At 41.2% G+C, this 23,130-nt stretch overlaps 1 protein-coding gene across 3 annotated transcripts in view; it reads left to right on the top strand.

Moving 5' to 3' along the window:
- CNTNAP5 (contactin associated protein family member 5) overlaps positions 1-23,130 on the top strand; it is a 326,754-nt gene that overhangs the window by 152,976 nt on the left and 150,648 nt on the right. For all 3 annotated transcript variants that reach the window (XR_014008811.1, XM_081196914.1, XM_081196913.1), the window contains 3 exons: positions 5,376-5,560; positions 9,786-9,929; positions 22,294-22,558. Coding sequence is in view for 2 of the 3 variants with exons in the window: in XM_081196914.1 (XP_081053040.1) it covers positions 5,376-5,560; positions 9,786-9,929; positions 22,294-22,558 (594 nt within the window). In the remaining variant the exon portion in view is untranslated. The remainder of the gene's footprint in view (positions 1-5,375; positions 5,561-9,785; positions 9,930-22,293; positions 22,559-23,130) is intronic.

Genomic DNA, 23,130 nt, shown 5'->3' with positions numbered 1-23,130 from the left:
CTGCTGCAGCTCTTCACTGCGCTGGGTCATCTCTGTCCACGCAGATAACAGGTCTTTGATTCCCTGTAATTGAACCCCTGCCTTGGGCGAGATGCGTTAGCTGTGTGTGCTGCATTCAGCTATCGGTATGCAATCAAGCAAGGAAAATAAGAAAGCCTGGAGTAAATGTCTGGAGTGTATAGAAAAGGAGTTCATGTGAAGCATAAAGACAGCATCAGGTTCCCCAAGGAGAAACAATAACAATAACAACAATAATAAACCCGTCCTATTTTCCTATTTCTGGTTCTTGTTTCTTCCTTCCTTTTGAAATGTAAACCTAGTGCAACTGTTCATTATTGTCAGCTAAGAGAGCTGTCTCTTGTGGTTAAATCATAATAATTCAGTATCATGTGATATTTCCTGAGCCACATTCTCCTACTTCAGAAATAGAGGATTTTGTCTTCTGCAATGGTTTCCCTGATCTGTTATATTATATCCCAGGGGCAGGAACATTTTTCAGGCTGAGGACCTCATTTGCTTCTCTCTCTCTCTCTCTCTCTCTCTCTCTCTCTCTCTCTCTGTGTGTGTGTGTGTGTGTTTGTGTACAAACCATTGGTGGGTGGGATCAGAGGCAAAAGTTGGCCATAATAACAAATGTGAATTTAACATCTTTGAAATAGACTAGTTTCTTCACACTGACACATCCCTATCTATCTTCCATCCAGGCAAGCGAGAAGTGTTATCAGAGCTCAAGGACAGCCTGGCAAAAGAAACCCCAAAAAGCTAAGGATGCAAAGCAGGGCTAGTGAGGGATATGGCTCAGAGAAGAGGGAGTGTGGCCTGAGGAGAGTTCCCAAGGTCCATTAAGGATGCATTTGACCCCCAGGCCTAAAATTCCCTTAATCAGAGACATGGATGGAAATTATTTTAAAACAACATTGCATAGCAATCTCTCTCTCTCTCTCTTTCTCTCTCTCTCTCTCTCTCTCTCCTTAGGAAACAGATCAAATTCTAAAATGACAAAATGAATAAGGGGCATCAGGCAAGTAGGAGGGAGATTGTGGGTGGCAAAAGAGCACTAGACAGATTGTAACAATACATAGCAAGAACCAAGGCAGTATATGTTAGAGAGACATTTGAAAATAACAAAATGAATTTCATCATATTAGTTCTTCTGCACAATAGTGCTTTCTTATAAGAAGTTTCCTTACCGGAAGACACACATCTTGCATACTGACAAGCTTGCTAAAGTTAAGGCAGGAACTAATAATATTTCTCAATCTGTATTTTTAGATGGGTGAATTTTAGGCATGCCTACATAACTAGTGATTCATAAAGCCAAATGCAGCCCACCAACCCACCAACCTTGTGTTGTGACCTGTTGAGTGCTTGATAGCCCCCAGTGCCTACTTCTCCAATTTGGCAGGTAGACAGCGGAACAAGGCTTTTCCTTTTGCAGTTTTACTTCTGCAGTTTAGCATGGTAGCCTCAAGCTCTGAAGGCCTGCTCTGGTGCCTTTTTTATGTACATTAATTTTTTGCCACTTATAAATTAGTGGTGAATGCTTCACCAACAGCATGGGCACATGTAACCTATCATCCCACCACTAGAAATTTCTTCTCAAAGTTCCAATTATTTCGGGGGCCACTAGGGGGCGCATCAGAAGATGGCTGACAATAACATCTCTCCGACACACACGAGGTAATTTGGAGGCTATGATGGGAGTAATTAGCCTCCCTACCCCCCCAGGAGGGTGGGGGGGACTGCCCTTGCCTGCTGTGCCCTATACCACCCCCGATTTTGTGGGGATGGGGGCACTAGGCATAAAGCCCTACTGTGGGATTCCGGCACTCCTGGACACCCATCCCTGATTCGCGCCACTAGATGCAAGAACTTCAAAAGAAACAATTTGGATGAAGGAATGCACATATTTCAAGGAAGGAGGGGGAGTAAAGACTGCTAACAGAAGAGATCTCTGATAAAACAAGACGAGTCGGAGGAACAAGCATAGATTATGAGAAGATACGCCAAGACTCGGTATGGCAGATGACTGATGGGGGAGGGGGGAAAAACTTTCCTTTCTTTCCTTATGTGATTAAACAAGAATCCCCTCTCCCAACAAGTCAGAAATGTCGTTTTAAGGACTTAAGCTGTGGATTTAAGGCTGTGTGGAGATAAACTTTCGAACCAAAGCATGTTTTAAGAAGAGCGCGGAATGTATAAGGGCTCTGGAATGACGCAGTTAAAAATGCCGTCGCCATATTGGGAAGTTCTGTCGGAGGTCTTGAGTCTGGGAGGAGAAATAGAGAAATAGAGCTGTTTTTATATTGTGGGTGAAACTCCTCAGAGTGACTTAAGAGTGACAGTTCTGTAATTAATGATGGAAAGAGCGACGTTATCTATGAAGGCGATGATATATGGAAACCATCTTGATTTGAGGATTGGAAGAACGGAAAAATTCACACAGGATTATTATTATTGGTGTTTATCGGCTTAAGGATACTATCAGAAGAGATCATAAAGAAAAAAGAGAAAATATATGAACAAGATGTGATGTGGAAACAGCAAGATAAGACTGGATAGAATTATGAACTCTGTTTGGACTGATTTGGACTGATTTGGACATTAACGCAGTAGCAAGAAGATGATCAGAACCCCCCTTCAGATCTTGAAATATGGGTCCCCCCAACAAAATTTAAAATTCGGCTTTGTAATTCGGAATTTATGTGATGTGATTTAATTTTATTTGATTGGCCGGTTAATAAAAAATATTTTTTTAAAAAAACAAAGTTCCAATTATTTCTCATGAAATTGTTCAGATGTTTCGCTTAAGAAAGAGTCTAATAGTTTTCTGTGAAATTTCATGTTAAGCAAAAGAAACAACAGACAAAGCAAAAACATAAAAAACAGGCATTTTCAACAGTAGTAATAGCAAAACTGCAACAATGCTTTGATTTAAGAGAAGATAATCCCTGTACGAATTAGCACCTATTCCATCACAGAGAACCAGGTCAGATTTATCTGCAAATAGTTGTACACCTCACCCTCATCCTTGTCCTAGTGTGAAGATTTGCAAAGATGGTAAACCAGGCATCCCAAACCTTAGGCCCTCCAGATGTTTTGGACTACAATACCCATCATCCCTGAGCACTGGTCCCGTTAGCTAGGGATCATGGGAGTTGTAGGCCAAAACATCTGGAGGGCCTAAGGTTGGGGATGCCTGTAGAACACTCTTAAATTCAATAAAGTTCATAGTGGGCACTTAGAAATAGAATCCCAATAGTTACCAAAGTTTATTAAATCTTTAAAGAGGGGATTTTACACTTAACAGGCCAACTCCATTTAAGTATCCTGAAAATGGTCTCTAGTTTGAGAACATTAATTGTTTTGCCACCTCAACTAGCATTATTTGCAATAAACTCAACAACTACCGTATTTACTCAAATGTAATGCATTCCTTTTTTGGCCAAATTATATCTTGAAAATTAGGGTGCGTATTAGATTTGATGGTGCCAGAAAATACTTTTTTGGTTTCAAGGTTTTGAAAATTGAGGTGTGCATTAGATTCAATGGTGCACTGAATTTGCGTAAATATGGTATGTAGTCTACCAGAAATTGGTTAATGGTTCATCAATGGTTCATACCCTATGCCCACCCTGATCTATACTTGTGTATAGTATAGATCAGAAGTGAGTCCCACTATGTTCAGTGTGGCTTACTCCAGTTGTGTATATAAGATTTGAACCTTTAGATGCAATCTAACACATCCCATTCAGAGTGACTGACTCACAGCTAGTATGTGTAGGATTGCAACCCTAGTCTAGGTTAAAATGAGGTGACATCTGATTCTATGATCAGTTGATAAGTGCTATATTTAAGTAGATTTTATTTTCATCTTAAGAGACTGAGCTAAAAGCATTAAAAGGAGAATTAGTTTTTTTTAAAGCCTTTTCTCATCTTCCCTTTTCTGATTAATTATGTTTGTGACAACTTTCGAGAGCTTTCCCCTTGTTACATAAACCCATTAACATGCTTTGTCCTCAGCTAATCTCTTTCTTTCTTATTTTTTCATTGGAAATGATGCCTATTATTCCTATACCTAAAGGAGATTAGTGCATTACAATTGTAAAATATCCGTTGTTGAAAGGAAGTTTTAAACAGAGTTCTTTGACACTATTAGTCACTCTGCTTTTCATGAGAGAGTTCAGAATATCCCATTGATTTTACAAAGAGAGGGAGGCCATTTAGGCTGAAGTTCTATGCATTAGGACTGAAGGAATGGACAAACATTTTGAAGTCAAGAGCCACCAATATTTATTTGGAAGAAAAGTGCCCAGGGACTGCACATACATACCCCAACCATACAGCCACATTGAATACAATGCTAAGTTTTGTAATTTCTCTATCAGCTGTGTGTGTGTGTTTGTGATGCAAAACGTGTTGAATATTTCACAACACATATTGGTTCAAAAAGTGTGAATTAGGGTTTGTTTCCCATTCCTTAGTCCTGTGGCAGCACCAGGTCATTCTGCTTTTTTGCTCTTATGTGTCAGGAATGTGGAAGCAAGGTAAAGCATGTAACAGTGATGGTGAGGGAGTACAAAATAGAATGCTGATTGGCTTGGCACAACTGAGCCAATATACATGGTCAATTTATTGATGGGGACTGACCACAGTAATCATATTTTGCTGGTTCTTCAAGATCTCTACTGGCTGCCAGTATGTTTGTCACCACAATAAAAGCTCTAGATTGGCCTATAAAATTGTACATGATTTGGGGCTGGAATACCCAAAGGACTTATTCTCCTGTGCTAATCTGCTTGTAGGGTCCTACCATGTGAGAGAAAATGGCACACTTTTCCAGGAAGTCATGGGGACCCAACCAGTCTAGTCACCCATGATTTCTGCACTACATGATCATTTTAATCCTTCTGTAATGGTTCTGTAGATTATCGGCTACTTCTTAAAATACAGTTTTAGGTTCTCCTTGTGTGTGTGTGTGTGTGTGTGTGTGTGTATGCATATATTGTAGGCATGAGTGGAATTTTTGTAAGGTGCCCTGAACACTATTTTAGAACAAAGATGGGGTATATCACAAGTGGACTCTTTATTACTGCATTTGCAATTGTCTAAGATAAAACCTATTTTGGAAAGAAACTACTTTTGCCATTTTTATAGATGTTTATTGTCTGTTTACCGATAGTTGCCTTGGTGATATTATCTTGTGCTCTTGATAACGGTATTGCTGCTGCTTCTCTGCATGGGGTGGTGGCCAAGTCAAGGCTGCGTACATGCACCAGTCAAAACGTATTAGCTGCTAATCATTTCAGAAGCATGGTACCGGACTTAGAATCGATGGGTCAGTTGCAATTTGTGTCTTTTCGCTGCCCCTGCAGGAGATGCCAAGCTGCGTTTCAGCAACAGTCACACGTCCGTCACCTTGGGCAGCCTCCTGGATGACCAACACTGGCACTCGGTCCTCATTGAGCGATTCAATAAGCAGGTGAACTTCACGGTGGACAAGTATATGCAGCATTTCCGAACGAAGGGAGATTCGGATGACTTGAACATTGATTATGAGGTGCGTCAGACTTTTTTTGTGTAGCATATGCTGTCCTAAGAGAAATGATGCAGGGAGATGAGCTTTCCAATCCAACCTGGCTTTTTTAGTGATAGCAGGGATGCTATTTTATCAAACAATGATTTACTTACTCCATTACTGCAGGAGTGCACACATGAAATTAGAGGATGGGCTGTAGCTCTGTGGTAGAACAGCTGCTTTCCATGCAGAAGACCCTAGAGTGGGCATCCCCAAACTCGGCCCTCCAGATATTTTGGGACTACAATTCCCATCATCCCTGACCACTGGTCCTGTTAGCTAGGGATGATGGGAGTTGTAGTCCCAAAACATCTGGAGGGTCGAGTTTGGAGATGCCTGCCCTAGAGTGTCCACTGCCTGTAACCAGAGAAAGCTGATGCCAGTCAATGCAAACAGTCAATGCAAACAGAGAGCCAGTGTGGTGTAGTGATTAAGAGCGGTAGACTCGTAATCTGGGGAACTGGGTTCGCTTCCCCGCTCCTCCACATGCAGCTGCTGGGTGACCTTGGGCCAGTCACACTTCTCTGAAGTCTCTCAGCCACACTCACCTCACAGAGTGTTTGTTGTGGGGGAGGAAGGGAAAGGAGAATGTTAGCCGCTTTGAGACTCCTTCGGGTAGTGATAAAGCGGGATATCAAATCCAAACTCTTCTTCTTCTGCTACTGAGCTAGATGAACCAATAGATTGACTCAGTATAAGACAGTTTTCTATTCTCCTATCCAGAAAGCTTGTGCCAAGAAAGCTAATCACACACAAGAATAGCAACTCTTGCACTGTCTCCAAGCCACATTGAAAGGGGGGGGGGTAAATTCTCCTAAATACCACATCTGGTATGATGCAGTTCAGTTATTAATTACTGCTAGAAGATAGGAACAGCTCCCTTCCTTGCTGCAGTGTTAGAGTGTGGGGGTTGCCATACTCACAATGTGCACAGGATGACAGCCAAGGTCAGCCAAGCACCTGTAATTTGCCACTGGTAAGCCATCTGCTCTTGAATTAAAAGTGAACCGGGAACAAATCCTTTAAAGAGGAAAGGAGCCAAAAGTGTGGATTGAAAGTCCGCCCCCCGCTCTCCCTTCACAACATCAAGCAACATCAGCATTTGGCTACAGCATCGAAACATCCAAGGAACATCATGCTTGCTTAACGTGACTCCTCACAAAACCTACTTAGCAAAAGCACAGCAGAAGGAGCAGCAGACTTATCTAAACTGCTAGGAAAAGGGGCAGAGAAAGAGGAAAGCAAGCAGCCTACAGATACAGAGGAATCTCAAGAGGCTTGGCAGACATGAGCAACCAAATGCAACACAGCAAAGGTGTGAATTGCATCATTCTGTGCCAAGATGGATCCCTGCCTTGGAACAGAAATGTGTACCATTTTAGGAGGATTATACAGCTCTCAAGCTCACACTCTCTTCACCCCTCTCTTTCTCTGCCTCTTCACCCCCTTTAGCTAACTTTTTTTTTTTTTTTTGCCCTTGAGTTAGAACATTTGACAAGTTTGGTTTGAATACATGACTCTCACTCATGCAACATAAAACCATCATTTGGTATTACATGTGAACTGGGTCATAGTGAAGCTCCACTGATTCGTTGGAACTTGACCATGTGCAACTTTGCAATGGTGATATACTTTGATTTATTCTGTTTCATGGGTGCTTGGAAAAATCTAATTTGAACTGACTTGGTCTGCTATCAATGTACTTTCATGCTTCAAAAATTTTCAAACACAGTTCTTCATTCAAAGAATGTATCACAATATATTTTGCATACACTCTATGGGAGAAATATGTTTAGAAATGCTTATTTAAATTATGATTTTCCATCGTATTATATATTTAAATATTAATGCAGAAATGGGAAAGGAACAGACAAGAGTGAACACATATGGAAGTGACATGGAAATGCACCCATCCTTATTGCAGTCCGTAGAATTTCTCCCATGAATTTCTTTGAGTTAAGTTCCAAGCATAATACAAATCAGTTTGATCCCAATATGCATCAGGCCAATTTATAACTAAAGACCAGTTCAGAAAAAGAAACTAGGTTTGTTCCTTAGCTTTAATATCTCCATTGCTTCACCCCAGCAACTACTAGACTAATGAAACCTTATCTTAGCACACTTAAGGGATTAAAGACCTAGCTAAGGGAACTAAAACAATTAGTCTGGTAATTAAAAATATTACTGATCACTAAGGAAACTGTTTTTTTCCAATAAGGTGCAGTGTAATTGATATTGATTGCCCTGGTTTTTTGGTTTTTTGTTTTAAAAAAATCCACAGAAAGGGATACCTGAGCAAGAGACTTTTTAAAAATAATTAAAAAAAAAAACCCTCAGGAAGAAAGAGCAGAGGTTGCAAAGTGTCTGAAGCAAGAAATAATGAGCCCCAGCTAAAGAGCTAGTCTTTAAATAGAATTCCTTCTGCCAGTACTATATTTAATATGGGCCTTTAAATTACACATGACTATCATAGCGCAGAGGTACTTGAAACGAGGTTTTGTTGCCTTCTTCCTCAAATATGACCTTACCATATGCATTTCAAATGAGTTTCAGACTTGGGCACTGAACATAAGAACAAAAGACGGGACCTCTGACCTATGCCAAAAGAAATATGTGGGTGTGGGTGTTTGGGGTGAGGCTGTATCACCCCCCGAGCCTCTCAGCAGCTTCTGCTACTATCAGCCATGGTATTCATCTTGGAAAGCTATTTCCACTGGATGAAAACTTCCAAAAGTTGATGCTGGGGGACTACTGCTTAGCTCTGTTTTGGCTTCTCTGCTGTGGTGTGCCACAGGATCCCATCTTTCCCACCCCCACTCTTTAATACATGAAGACAGTGAGCTGATTTGTGGTGAGGTGTCATCAATATGTCACTCAGCTCTGTTTACCTTTTAAATCTGATTCAGGTGATGCAGTGGAATTACTGAACCAGCTTAAAGCTTGGTCATTTACTGCTTGAGGGTCAGTAAATTTAAGTTCAGACCAAACAAGTAGGTGGCTTGCCTGTCCAGGTAGCAGTGTTTACCTTGTGCTGGATGGAATTTCATCCCCCACTAAAGCATTGTAGGGAACTGCCTGGTACCAAATCGGCCCATCTCTCTAGTTCAACATTGTCTACATTGACTGGAAGCAGCTGCTGAAGGTTTCCTCTGGGGAGTCTCTCCTAGCTGTACCAGGAGATGGCAGAGAATGAACCTGGGACCTTCTGCTTGTAAAGCACATAATCTTCTACTGAACCATACACTTTCCCTTTTTTCTGTCAGGGTTGCCGGCAATGGGCAGAGCCACAGCTGAGGAAGCCAGTGGGGGGGAAATGTTCTGAATTAATTAAACCAGCATGAAGACCACTTGGTTCGAGGTTTCATCATCATGCAGAACTGGAATTCTCAATTCTACCCAGAAGTAGAGCTGTGCAAAGACCTCCCTATCCCTGCAAACAAACACCCACTGGATGAGGCTCTGTGCCATCTAGCCCCAGATCCAGCCCTGGGTCAATTTGGGAATCAGGACTAATGTTTAATTGGGTTTTTGAAACCTTATTAAACAGTTAGGGGTGGAGAAAGGAGACACTGCATCAAAGGTTTGGGTACAGCAATGACCAGCAAATTTAGAATTCTCTTGTGGGATGATGATGATGATGATAATAATAATAATAATAATAATAATAATAATAATAATAATAATAATTTATTTGTACCCAGCGCAGCTGGCTGGGTTTCCCCAGCCACTCTTGGGAGCTTCCAACAAAGATTAAAAATACATTAAAATGTCACATATTAAAAACTTCCCTAAACAGGGCTGCCTTCAGATGTCTTCTAAATGAACTTCACTCCAAACATTCTCCAGTATTGCTTGTCACTGCCAGTCTGGTTCTTAATTTCATTTTAAGATTCATCCTGCCCTATCAGGCATACTGATGATTAGCCAAACTTCTTTCTGAGCATAAAGTTGCTTTACAGAAAAGCTGCAAAATAAATATACCATAAAAGCGTCCTTCTAAATCTTGTCCTCTTTTTGTCATTTAGTATTTGACAATGAAGGACATTGGAATAAAACAACTTCTTTATTCTGTTTTCTATGGTCTGTTTTTCCCTGTGTACCCACAAGCAAGAACTTTCTCTCTCTCCCTCCCTCCCTCTCTCTTTCTCCATGTTATGGCTATGAGAGTTTTTTTTAAAAGAGTGTTGAATTTGTTCTTGTCCCAAAGCTCAGTTTTGGAGGAATCCCAGTCCCAGGCAAACCAGGAACTTTTCTGAAGAAAAATTTCCATGGCTGCATTGAGAACCTTTATTACAATGGAGTCAATATCATTGACCTGGCAAAAAGACGAAAGCCACAGATCTACATCGTGGTAAGAACCCAATACATATTTGCTGACTTGTTCTTTTCTTGAAATTGTCGCTGTTGACAGGGACTGCTTGCTCTACCAAGCAAAAGGCTCTTATCTTGCATCTGGCAAGTCATGCACACAATTTGCTTCTTCAAAAGATGTGCTTGAAGGCTGGGGCAAAGCTAAGAGTTATTGAAAGGCTTGTTTGAAAGCTTCAGGGATCCTGATTTAAGTGGACTCAGAATTGTTAGAGGAAGCTACACAAGATGGAGGGAATAGAAGGGGGGAAGAAGGTTTATAATCATAGGTACTACATGTCATATAAAAGATAAGATTCTGAGAAAAACTTCTTGAAAATGGATTTTCAGGTCCATGGTTAATTGCCTCCTGAGTTTTAGGTTCTCTGTCATACACAGATTGCCTAATGGTGTAATCCTCTGCATGTCCATTGATAAGTAAGTCCCATTTTCAATGGAGCTCACCAAGTCCCATTGAGTTCAATGGGATTTACTCCTAGGCTAATGTGTATAGGATCATAATTTTCTAAACTTATCCCTTGACTCTGCCCTTTCCTAGCCCAGCATCCCATTCTAACAGTGGCCAACCAAATTTAAAGTTCTAGCAAGAATTCAAACCCAATAGCTTCCTATTATCTTATGGCGGAAATCTCACAATCTGCATATGCAGCTATAAAAAGAATAGGTTCATAGGCTTGGAATGGTTCCAGCTTTTTCTGTGAAAAAACATGCTTCCAATATATATGACAATCTCAGGGAATGCCTCCTCCCATATGAGGCTTTTGTCATCTTGCCACTTAAGATAGTCTGACAAGGTCCTGCAAGAAAGATTGTGCTGCCTCTTCCCTGCTACCCTTTCAAAGTTGGCTTAAAAAAAGTCTTCTTGGAAACCAACCATTGCTGTGTTGTATGCTTTGCTTTGTTTACTGGCCGTTATTGCATCTCTTTATACCCTAAATCATTTGAGTTTCTGCCTTGTTGTTGTTGTATCATGCAATTGGTACTCCTGTATGTGTTTTTAATTTGGAAACCACTATGAAATTTCAAAGCAGTGTCTTTCTTTCTTTCTTTCTTTCTTTCTTTCTTTCTTTCTTTCTTTCTTTCTTTCTTTCTTTCTTTCTTTCAAAATAAGGCTGGGGTCACCAATCTTTATGGACTAGAGGATGCATTTCAGATGCAGAAACTGAGAGAGTGTTAGGGGTCACATAAAGGCTGCCATGGAGCGGGTGTGGCATAAACCAAAATGGCTGCCATGGAGAGTATAGGGTAACACAAAAATAGATAACCACTGCTGAGAACTTTATGTTTTACATGGGAAGTCATCCATGTCCTGCTGGTCCTAATTATGGAGACCTCTCTCTCTCTCTCTCTCTCTCTCTCTCTCTCTCTCTCTCTCTCTCTCTCTCTCTCACACACACACACACACACACACACACTTACAATTGTTGGATAATAACAAAACAGAGCTTCCCCCCAGAAACCTAACTTTCTTTCTGGGGGGGATAGGGACTCTTTATGTATTAAATGAAAGCTCAGAGTCTGGAGTACCTATCCTGGAGAACCACTGGAAGCCTTCATGGGTGTCAAGGTGCCCATGGGCACTAGGTTGGCAACCTCTGAAATCAGGGATGGCCCATCCCATTTCACCGCCTGAGGTAAAACGGGAAGGTGTTGTCCCCTTCCACCACCTCTCTGCCAAAGTCTTGCTTACCTGGATCATGCACCAGCTTCTCCTCACTTCTCCAATGGGGATGGTGGCAAGGTCAGGCAGGGTGCCTCCATGGGATTCTACTGCCCAAGGCAGCTGCCTTAGTTCACCTCATGGACAGGCTGGCCCTATCTGAAATAAGTTGTTATCCTCATAATATAAGCACAGCAGCATTATGTACACCACTTTAGATATTTTATAGTATGTTGTTATTGTTGTTATTATTTAATCAATAAATAGGCTTTTATGTCACAATGCAATTTACAAATATACCACCAACATAAAAAGATTCTTGAGACCTTTCAAGGTTTCTCCTCCTCCTCCTTCTTCTTCTATTTCTTCTTCAATCACTTAGCTTGAATTTTGAAATGCCATGAAGAGCTTCAGGTGTTGGTGAGATGTAACAGCAAAATGAAACGACTTTTTGTTTTCTTTAACAAGCAGGCATGTGTTTTTCCCTCATGCAACGTTGAGGCTTTAGGGTCAGGCACCAGCGCAGACTGTGGGAATGACAATTCTGAATAATGGGTCATTTTGGCAACAAAATGGGCTGTCTGGGGAAATGAATCCAAATGGGTAGTATCAAAAGCGTAAAGAAAAATTCTCAGTGACAGTTGAATTTAAGCTAATAATGCATTCTCTTTCTGTGAATTCTAAACACCATCAGTAAAGTGCTTTGAACCACCTTAAATCTCACGTAGATGTTAATCTCACTTTTAAGGAAATATTGAGTACCTTTGATCTCAAAACTCTTATTATTATCAAAGCACATCTGATGGATAGCAGTACACAGAGGACATTTTCAGGTCAGAAGCAAGGAAACAAAAGGTTGTATCCAATGGTGCCAGTTTTTTGAACAGGAGGAGCCATTCTGGTTGTGAAAGAGTATTTACTTCAGTGAAGGACTGGAGTGTTGTTGTTGTTTAGTCGTTTAGTCGTGTCTGACTCTTCGTGACCCCATGGACCAGAGCACGCCAGGCACTCCTGTCTTCCACTGCCTCCCGCAGTTTGGTCAAACTCATGCTGGTAGCTTCAAAAACACTGTCCAACCATCTCATCCTCTGTCATCCTCTTCTCCTTGTGCCCTCAATCTTTCCCAACATCAGAGTCTTTTCCAGGGAGTCTTCTCTTCTTATGAGGTGGCCAAAGTATTGGAGCCTCAGCTTCACGATCTGTCCTTCCAGTGAGCACTCAGGGCTGATTTGCTTAAGAATGGATAGGTTTGATCTTCTTGTAATCTATGGGACTCTCAAGAGTCTCCTCCAGCACCATAATTCAAAAGCATCAATTCTTCGGTGATCAGCCTTCTTTATGGTCCAGCTCTCACTTCCATACATCACTAGGAGGACTGGAGTACTAAATGCTAAATCTCCCATGCCATGCAACCCTCTGCAGCAAATATTCAAGAGTGCAGGGGTTATCCTCAGAAATTGCCTACTCTTCCATTAGTGGAATCTTCTCCTAGATCAAATATTCCTCTATGAATGGAAGAAGACTATTCAATTCATCCCCTTTTGCCTGGAGTCAGACAGGCTTAAAATATAACCAGCTATGTTTTGAAGTGGTTGTGGTATGATTTGCTGAACAGACACTGGCAGAAAACTTTCCTAGTTGTTGGCCACTGATGAAGCTAAGAAATTGACTGAACGTTGATGTTTATTTTTGGATAATGGGACAGAATGCTGATCTGCTGAATTATTGTTCATTTACGATCTGGTGGGGAATCTTTGGTGGGCTGATGACCCATTACCCCATTAGAAAGCTGCCAGGGCCTATTTTTCTTTAGCCAGATGCAGAGGTCGGTGAGGTCAAACCAAATCCTATATCTTTATAGCACATTCACAGCTATTTAACATGGCAACAAAAACATTTACTTCTTATTAACTCCAGTCATGTTTCAGCTTTGATTTTCTTCACAAACGCTCCCCCAGTTTTTTAAAAAGCTATTGAACACCTTTTATCTCTCCTAACAGTACAAAAGACAATTAATTCTAACAAAAGAATGCAAATAAAAGTCAATGGACAGTTGAACAGCAAGCCTCACAGCTATTCAAGTCCTCTAACTTAAAAATGTAATTGCATCCCCCAAGTCCAATTTTGTTCAAGTAGAAAAGTAGCACAGGAAGACTGGTGTGCTGGGGTATTGCTTGCAGGGATTATTTCAAAAAAAGGCATCCTCTACCTGTAAAGGTACCCCTGCCCGTACGGGCCAGTCGTGTCCGACTCTAGGGTTGTGTGCCCATCTCACTTAAGAGGCTGGGGGCCAGCGCTGTCCGAGGACACTTCCGGGTCACGTGGCCAGCGTGACGAAGCTGCTCTGGCGAGCAAGCACCAGCGCAGCACACGGAAACGCCATTTACCTTCCCGCTATAAAGCGGTACCTATTTATCTACTTGCACTTAGGGGTTCTTTTGAACTGCTAGGTGGGCAGGAGCTGGGACCGAAAGACGGGAGCTCACCCCGCCGCGGGGATTCGAACCGCCGACCATGCGATCGGCAAGCCCTAGGCGCTGAGGTTTTTCCCACAGCGCCACCCGCGTCTCTACCTGTAATCCATAGTAATATAGCCTACTTTACTTTTGCATTCTATAAACGAGCCATCTGTGGCCATGACCCAATGAGCTATTTCAGATACACCCAATGACTTGGGAATGCCCAGTAGGATGTAAAAGGCAGATCCCAATCATTTGAAAAGGACTGGTTTTTAGAAATGAACATGGAAGGCAAACAGAATTCAAGGCTGCATACACACCACACATTTAAAACACCCCCCCCCAAAAGAAACCTGGGAACTCTGGTTTAGCCCACTCCACAGAGCTACAGTTCCCAGCACCCATCACAAACTCTGGTTCCTAAGATTCTTTGTGTGGGGAAAATGTGTTTTAAATGTCTGGTATGAATGCAGCCCTAGTGCATTCAATTTTAATGATGTGTTTTAATGAAAGCATTAAAACATTTTAGTCCTAGTGAATAAAACTGGATAGGTTTTAGGTCACTGTACCCCTGACTCGGCACAAAGTGTTAAATCTGCATTTGTGCTTTTTCACCACTTTTAGTTGTCCTGTCTGGCAAGGTGAATTTGAAAGACAAGCCTTTGGTTCTGCTTCCTTCTCTACTGAAAAGAGGGAAATATCAAGCTATCTATATTATGTTTGTCTATTATTCCCTTTTCTGTTTTTACCTTTGTTTCTTAGTAGAATGATTTATGATTTTTAAAATTGGCTGCTGCTGTCCTCTGCAGTTGCGTCTCAGCTACTGGACCAGGTAATGAAGTGATAATGCTCGGTTACTGCAAGCGTGAAGGCAGTAAAATCTTTTGTTGCGCTGTTGGCCAGTGACCTAAAAGCTTAGGAGACTCAGATAAAGAAAATTCAGAATTGCTTAGCCAAGCATATGATCCTCAAAGTCTCTCAAAGGGATGAAATATCATTCTGTTGAGCCCTTTCAGTTCTGTTATCTGATACTTTTCTGAGCAGGGACATAAAAGTTTCCCAAGAAAGGAATTCAAGTATACGAGAACCTCTGCTCTTTAATGACAATCAGTGACTTCACCTCTTTCCTCCTGAAAATATTAGCTTAGTTATGTACAGTAGAGCTTCTGTATTAAGAGCATCCCAATAATTGAAGTGTCCTCTCTGCTGACAAAAGACCCCATTATCCTCTTTATATGACCATTAAGTAAGTACAGGCCTTCCTTAAGGAGATTTTTCTTCTTCTCTGACTTCTACTCTCAAAGCAAGGCAAAAATTATCTCTGAAACAATTTCTAATAATCAGCATGAATAGCTACGTTCTTCTTCACTTTTTGCCTGCATAATGAGAGCATCACGATTATTTCTTATGAAATCGTTACATATTCAAGTACTCAGATACTGAATGAAAAATGCATGTGTGTATCACATCACTTATGGAGAGGACTTTTGCATATCAATTGTGGCCTTTCCTATCAAAGTTTGAGTAATTTGAGGCCAAGAAAGAAATGACCATTTCTCCCAAATATATTAAAGAAGGAAATGGTATTTTTACATGTGAGCACCCTTCATAACTGCTCCAATATGGACGTATTTTGTAACTCCATGTGCATAACAAAAAGTATTATAATTAAGAAATCCCAACCCTGCTTCAACTTTATTTGGGTTAACTGGAGGCCTTGTGCTTCACCTTTCACTTTCAGCAAATTTGAAGCACATGGCTTCCCTCAAAGAAATATGGCAGCTGTAGTTTTATGTACCGTGGTGCTACAATCCCCATCACCCTTAAACTATAGCTCCCATGATTTTTGGGAGGAAGCAGTGTGATTTAAATGAATGCTGTGCATGAGACTTTACACAAAGAATTTCTGTGACATCTTAACTGTGGTATTCCAACACAATGCTTGTATTATCCATACACTTTTTATTATTATGTTTAGAAATGCTTCCTTCTGGAAGACCCAAGATGATAAGTTTAAGGAGCTGAAGATCCAGACTAACTGAAAGGCACCCTCAGCACTCACCCAGGTGTTAAATCTAGCAGCATCAGCGTAGGATGGGACACTGAGCTGAGAGATTACTTTTATGTCTCCTGGGTTTGTAACTGCGGGAGTTTAATTATCCTCATCACCCGCACTCACATACTTCAACTTTCTTCTGATAAAATAGTAATCCACACTTGAGTAATCAGCAAAATAGGCAAGAAATAGAGAATTAAATTTCAGTCATTGATGCTATACACAGAGACAGTCTCGGGATGATTGCTAAGACCTCCTCTTAGTCAGATTACATAGCATTTCCTTAGGGTTCTGTTAGGTGATTTCTTTTTAAAGGCGATATTGCATGCCAAGACATGCTCCAAATATGCACTGCCTCTCGCTTAATGCTTTCAACTAAACAATTTGTATCTGCTTTGATAGCTTCTACAATGGCCTGTTTGCAACAAAGAAAATTTCCTTGCTTGCCATGTTACTCCTGAAAATAGATAGTGACAGACCTCTTTCCCAAGTGGATGAGGGTCAAGGCAGTATCTACCAAGGAAATGTTAAATATCTCTGTTTAATTGCCTGAATTTAGGAAGTTCAAATTGTAATAACAGCAGCAGAAGCCCCTTTGGAGTACATTTCAGTACCTGTTAAAGGAATCGTTAATCAGACTGGAAACATTGGACTCGATGGAGTTCGTAAATGCCAGATGAGTGCTAGATGGAGTTTTTAGCAGCTAGACATGTCTGATCTTCTAGTTTCCCTCTGGAGGCTAGAAACTTCTTATTCTATTTCACAGCTAGGGAAAAGTTTGAGGGGGTATTTTATCCTTTTCTTATTCAGTTAAAGTGAGTTCAGCTGTAATAGCAACTGTTCCAGGGAAGGCGCTAGGGACAAGCTAAGATCTAGTGTCATTTTTTCACGTGGTTTTGACCCTCATTCATGCTAATCTCACCAAATCCATCAGTGAGAAGTGCTGAAAGGAAGCTGGCTAGCTAGCATGGCCCCTACTGTATGTATTCAGTTGTGCAGAAGCAGTGGCTGTACTGTGTTCCATTTATAATATACATTCAGTCACCTCAAAAATTTCATCTGTCTTGGATATGGGTGTGCAAATGTACCAGTAGGGTTGCACAATTAGTTACCAGATGAAAAGGAGAACAAAGTTCCTGTATCTTTACTTTGTTCCTTAGAAAAAGGAAAGTAAACAGTTTTTGAACATTCATTTAGGGAATGTTGGGTAACCTGTAGCAAAGACCAAGGTCACTAAAGTACCCACAGAGATGACAAACTACTTGCCATTCCATCCTGTGCAACCTCCTGAACTGAGAACAGGCCACAATATATCTGCCATCCAGAACCAAAATGGGGCATTAAGTTGACAGGCAAAGTTGTTAAGCCTCAAGACTAGCCCTGGAAACATCTACCCCTGCCATGTTTGGTTGCACACTATTATTAAGGAAGATTCCTAGGAAACAGGCTGACCAGCTCAGTCCAGATGTGCCTGGTGATGTTCGTTCTAAGAGCTGCATAGACCCTCTGCTGGCACAAATCTGCAATGGCTGCAGGATAACCATCTGCACTCCCAAATTCCAAAGAAAGCAAAATTCAGTTATGAAGAAGGAGGGTGTATAAAGTGTTATCAAACAGTGATATCTGACAAACAATGATATCTTGTAAGTCAGATCTACAAATGAAGGATCTGTCTGCTTACCACAACCATGTTCCTTTAGGATCCAGATCCAGGGAGATTAATAATAATAATAATAATAATAATAATAATAATAATAATAATAATAAATATATTATTATTTATCCCCCACTCATATAGCCAGGCCTCACCAGCCACTGTGGGTGGCTCCCAACAGAATATTAAAAGCATGATAAAACATCAAACATTAAAAACTTCCCTAAACATCAAACATTAAAAACTTCCCTAAACTTCTAAAAGTTGTTTATTTCTTTGGCATCTGATGGGAAGGCGTTCCACAGGGCGGGCGCCACTACTCAGAAGGCCCTCTGCCTGGTTTCCTGTAACCTCACTTCTCACAGTGAGGGAACTGCCAGAAGGCCCTCAGTGCTGGACCTCAGTGTCCGGGCTGAGGCCATTTAGGACTTTAAAGGTCAGCACCAACACTTTGAATTGTGCTCGTACTCGTACTGGGAGCCATGGCTGCTATCAACTGCCCTATCACTACCCTATTCACTTCAAATTTGTGTTGGCTCCGCATCTTGACATGATACATCAAAATTCCCAAAATAAGAAAAAGTGGGGGGAAGCCCAAGTAGCAATTTGGCCATCTGTTGTACAAACTTTAACAGAGTTCTTGCCGTTCTGACATATGGAATGAATATCATGTTCTGCAAGGCTGGATGTACTGGAACAAAAGACAGTCTTTGCACTAAACAACCATCACATTCAATAAGTGACATCTGGCAATCTTATCTGGACCTCAGCCAGCATTGGATTATGATAAAGTGAAGCAGTGCCCATGGCATCTTCTCATCAGATGAAACAATAAAGCAATCATATTTTTAAGGGTCAATTTGAAATTGCCTCACAACCTTCAGAGCCCCATTATTGGGCTGTGAACGTTCTGTGCTTTCTGCACATTCCAGGGAAGACTTAACATGTTTTTATGACTTGTGTGAGCAGGGAACAAATGGAGAACTTAAATCTTTAGCAGTTCAAGAATCACTAGATTTTTTTGGGGGGGGGAGCAGGGGGAGGTTCAGTTGACACCTTCATCACACACCTTTAGGTTTCAGATGAAAACATTTCTCTTCACCCAGGCTGTTGGCTGATTAACATCTAATAATGTCAGGCTTCAGGGAATCAGCTCCCTGCCCCTCCCGCCAACGTGGTAGTAAATAAGCAGAACCAAGGAAAATGTGTCTTCTTACCACTTAGAAACTTTAATAATCACAGTGAGAGAATAAAGAACATATCTCCTAGAAATGGCGGTGCTCCCAATTAAGAATCACACCCCTCCTGTCCCTATTAATCTACGTTACTCCTACGTTTTTTAATCTGAGCTGCTGTGTTTTCTGTTCTGCCATTTTCTGAGCTCTCCTGGACTTTGGGAGACGGGAGTGGATACTATCCAGAGACTGTGAATCTGTTAACTCTCTCTCTTCTAGTGTTTCTTCTGCTAACTGTTCCCCATCCAGTATTTCCCAGCTTCTGCCTTCTGAACTATGCCCCTCTGCAAACTACTGTTCCAAATCTATACTGTCCTCCAGCTTCTGGGAAGATTCAGGATCAGGAGGAGGGGGTGGCTCCCATCATTCTTCCTCAATGCAGCCCTTCTCAGCATGGTCCCTGACAAATAACATCCAATATATTGTGGGAATGGGGTTGGGTTATTCCAGGTCTGGAAGGACACACGTGGCCAGGATTGCTTCACAGGTTATGCAGAAAGCCTTGTCTCCTCCTCTTGGATCTTCTCCACTAAGAACTAAGACACACACACACACACAAGTTTATAAAAATTGTGGGTGTTTTGGGTAAAGATATAGAGGTTTCTGATGGGATGGGGAATGCTACAGACCAAAGCTTGCAATCCTAACTTCACTTGGCTGGGAGTGAGTAGCACTGAAATCACTTGGGCTTACTTCTGAGTGGACATAATTAGGATTGCACTACAACTAGCCTTTATTCAACTGTGGAAGATGGTATGCATGTGTAGGATGAGCGACTAGGGTGAGGGGAGGAGTGGTGTGGTCAAGAGGGAAAGGAGTAAGCAACTTTCAGATATGTAATCATCAAGCCATGCCCATACCTTGAGGTGTGGTTCTTGTGGACATTGCAATGGAAAATCACAATGGTGTGAATGCAACTTTGAAACTCATTCAACAAGAAAGCATGGTAAAGTCACCCACAAAATATTATTTCTGAATACACTCACTGTAAAGCCCCCACAATTGAAAGTCCCTTAAATGTGTTGAGAATACCCTTGCCCCACCAAGGTCCTTCCCCCAGTTCCACCCTTCCCACTCCCTACAAATGTGGCAGATGTTTTATTGAGAAAATGTTTGGCATAGTTTGGCATTTATATGGTTTTTGATTAGGTTTTCACTCCACCTTCTGGCTGAAATCATTTTGGAGGTGTTAAAGATAAGAAGTCATTCAAACTGGACTTATTGAAATGCATTTATTCCTTGTTCCAGTGTACTTTTGTCTTGTAATCTAGGAAAAGAGAGAAAGATCCCATTGAAGCTTTTGTTTCAGTTAGCAGCAAATTAAACATCTTTCCAGAACTTTGTTTAATTTCCCCTTGTCAACTAAGAATTGTTCAAAGCTATTGAAAATGATAAGAAGCTATTCCATCATTTTGTCCTAGCTTTTCAATAAGGGAATCCCCAAGCGCCGTATAGCTTCCTGCAAATCACTCATCTTTTGTTCATTCTAATAATACTGTTAGAATGAGATATAATTTCTAATGAGAGACTGCACCACACGGAAGGCCTTTTACTTGAATGGGTTTATCAGATTTCAGTTGATATTTCACAAAGTGCCTTGGTTCAAAAGCAAGTGAGTTGCAGCTCTCCCCCTGTCCACAAAACCCTGTGTACTATCTTTGAAAGTTGTGAATGCACTTCTCTTCCTTTATTCTTAATTGCTTGATATATTCCTTAATTTACAATGGAATTGCCAAGAATAAAGGCACTGGGAGTCCAGCTGCCATTCAGGAGAGCGTTTAGATCTGATCCAATGTTGAGATCAAGCTCCGAGAGCTCCGACACTCACTGGAATAGAACTCGTCAGAAAGTTAGTCAGAAAAATAAATGGTAGGATTTGTCCCACCACACTAAACTTAAAGTCATCTGGAAGCAGTGTGTTCTGGAAGTGAGAGTTTGTTTAGTTTTGGTTTTAAAGTGAAAGTGAACAAAGATCAGTTCAAGGTGAAGATTAAAGACTTGTTTTTGCTGCCCAATGTCGAGATAGAGATATCCTTTAGAACATCTAAATTTCTTGTAACAAAACTTGAGGGGGGAACAGAAAATGATTTATCCACTAGGGGTAAGGGAGTAGAAATGTAAACCATTATTAGTAGCAGTATTCCTGTTAGGTTTGCCATACGTCTGGAATTTCCTGGACATAGCCAGCAATTGGCAGTCGTAAAGAGTGTCTGGAAGGAAATCACTTAAACGTCCAAAGAAATCCATACGTATGGCAACCCATGTTGACAGTGTCTTTTTTTTGGAGATTTCCTTTAAAAATAGCTCAAAAATGTCTTTTTGTGAGATTTTGCAAAAAATAATGCAACAACTTTGGCCAACAACAGCTCAACAATTTTTCTGTCCAGATTTTCACTTTTTGAAATATGGCAACCCTAATTCATGTTGTTGTTATTTTCTGTGTGTAAGGGCTGTTTGCTAAACACAATAAACCAAACTGACTCACCAAGAAGATTCATATACAAAGTTAATGTGGATACACCTCCACAATGCTGTGATCATCCTGCCCCACTGAGCTTGATGGAGCACATGCTGTGTAGGGCAGCATATAGGACTAGCATTGGACTCCTATACATCAGGAGGTAGGGAAGAGTTGGCTCTTCAGCCCCGGGAAACCTAGCCAATGGTCCCAGCAAATTTTCCCCTCCTCCCTCTTAAGTTGTGAAGAGTTTTTCTTCTCATGGTTTACTGGGCTGCAGGTGCATCAAGTCCAGTAAAGATGCTGGCTGTGGTGACCCAGGGTCTCATGTAGAGATATTTCCCAACCCTGTTGTTAAATGACCCTGACCTTGGTATCTTTTCTATGCAAAGCATGGATTCGGCTGCTATTCTATGGCCACCAACCCAGTCAAGGCTTGTAGAAGGATGTCCACCTCACCCCACTGCCAAGTCTAAGCTCTGTTTTCCAGCCAGTGCAACACTATGTATGTGTATGTGTATTTCCTTGGCCCAGGGCATGAATGTGCAAATGCACTCCTATTCCTGTTTAAAACTGCAGCAAAGCACTCATTCTCCACACCAATAGGATGGAAATCAGCAAGGAAGTGTCTGTATAACTGAGAAACTGTCTGGTTCTATATGTTGCACACACATACACACAATCCTAAAGGTACATTATATTCCTGTTCTCCTGTTGTGATAACTGCAGCATATTCAGAGCCACTGAATGGGAAAACAGCTTGATGGTTGCCTGTCATTGTCTCCTTCCCCTCCCCACCCTCCCCTTGTTTTTATTACTTTCCAGGGTAATGTGACTTTTGCCTGCTCAGAACCACAAATCACTCCCATCACCTTTGACAGCTCCAACAACAGTTACTTGCTGTTACCAGGCACTCCCCAGCTTGATGGCTTGTCAGTTAGCTTCCAGTTTCGGACGTGGAACAAGGATGGTTTGCTGCTATCCACAGAGCTGTCAGAAGATTCCGGTTTACTCTTGTTATACCTCCAGCATGGAAGGATGTCACTCATCATCCAGAAAGGAGCAGAGAAATATGTAGGAGTTAGTGCAGGTATTGCACATCTAATAGAAACATTTACTTTCTTTCGGATTCCTTGTTTCTATACTGACTTTCCAAATTGAGCTCCAAGCAGCTCGAAAGAACAGTAAACATATCAATATGTTATTGTACCTACATACAATGAAAATATAGCTATAGATCTATCAAACACATGCCATGATGCAAGTGTTTGGCTCCACATTAGGAAGCTAACAAAAAACATCACAATTAAAGTTCCTCTAAACATATGATTTGCCCTTTGGAATGAGTTCCCAGTGAAAGTCATCCGGTTCCTACCATGTTGACATTTAGATACCTGTTTGAAAGTCATCTGTTCACCCAGGGTTTCCTTGATACAGTGCTGTTGATGCATTTTTTTAAAAAATCATAGAATCAGTGCTTTTTTCTGGGGGGACGCAGGGGTACGCATACCCCTAAACATTTTGTGAATCTACGTTTGGTCTCATTGAGGGGCAGTATTTCAATATGAGTAGGAAAATGAGAGTACCCCTAAACATTTTTTAAGGAAAAAAAGCACTGCATAGAATCATAGAATTGCTGAGCTTGGAAGGACTCCAAGGGTC

The sequence above is a fragment of the Podarcis bocagei genome (assembly GCF_964188305.1).
Source record: "Podarcis bocagei genome assembly, chromosome: 1".
Lineage (NCBI taxonomy): Eukaryota > Metazoa > Chordata > Lepidosauria > Squamata > Lacertidae > Podarcis > Podarcis bocagei.
Note: the sequence above shows the minus strand (reverse complement) of the source record. Positions and strands in the feature narration are given on the sequence as shown.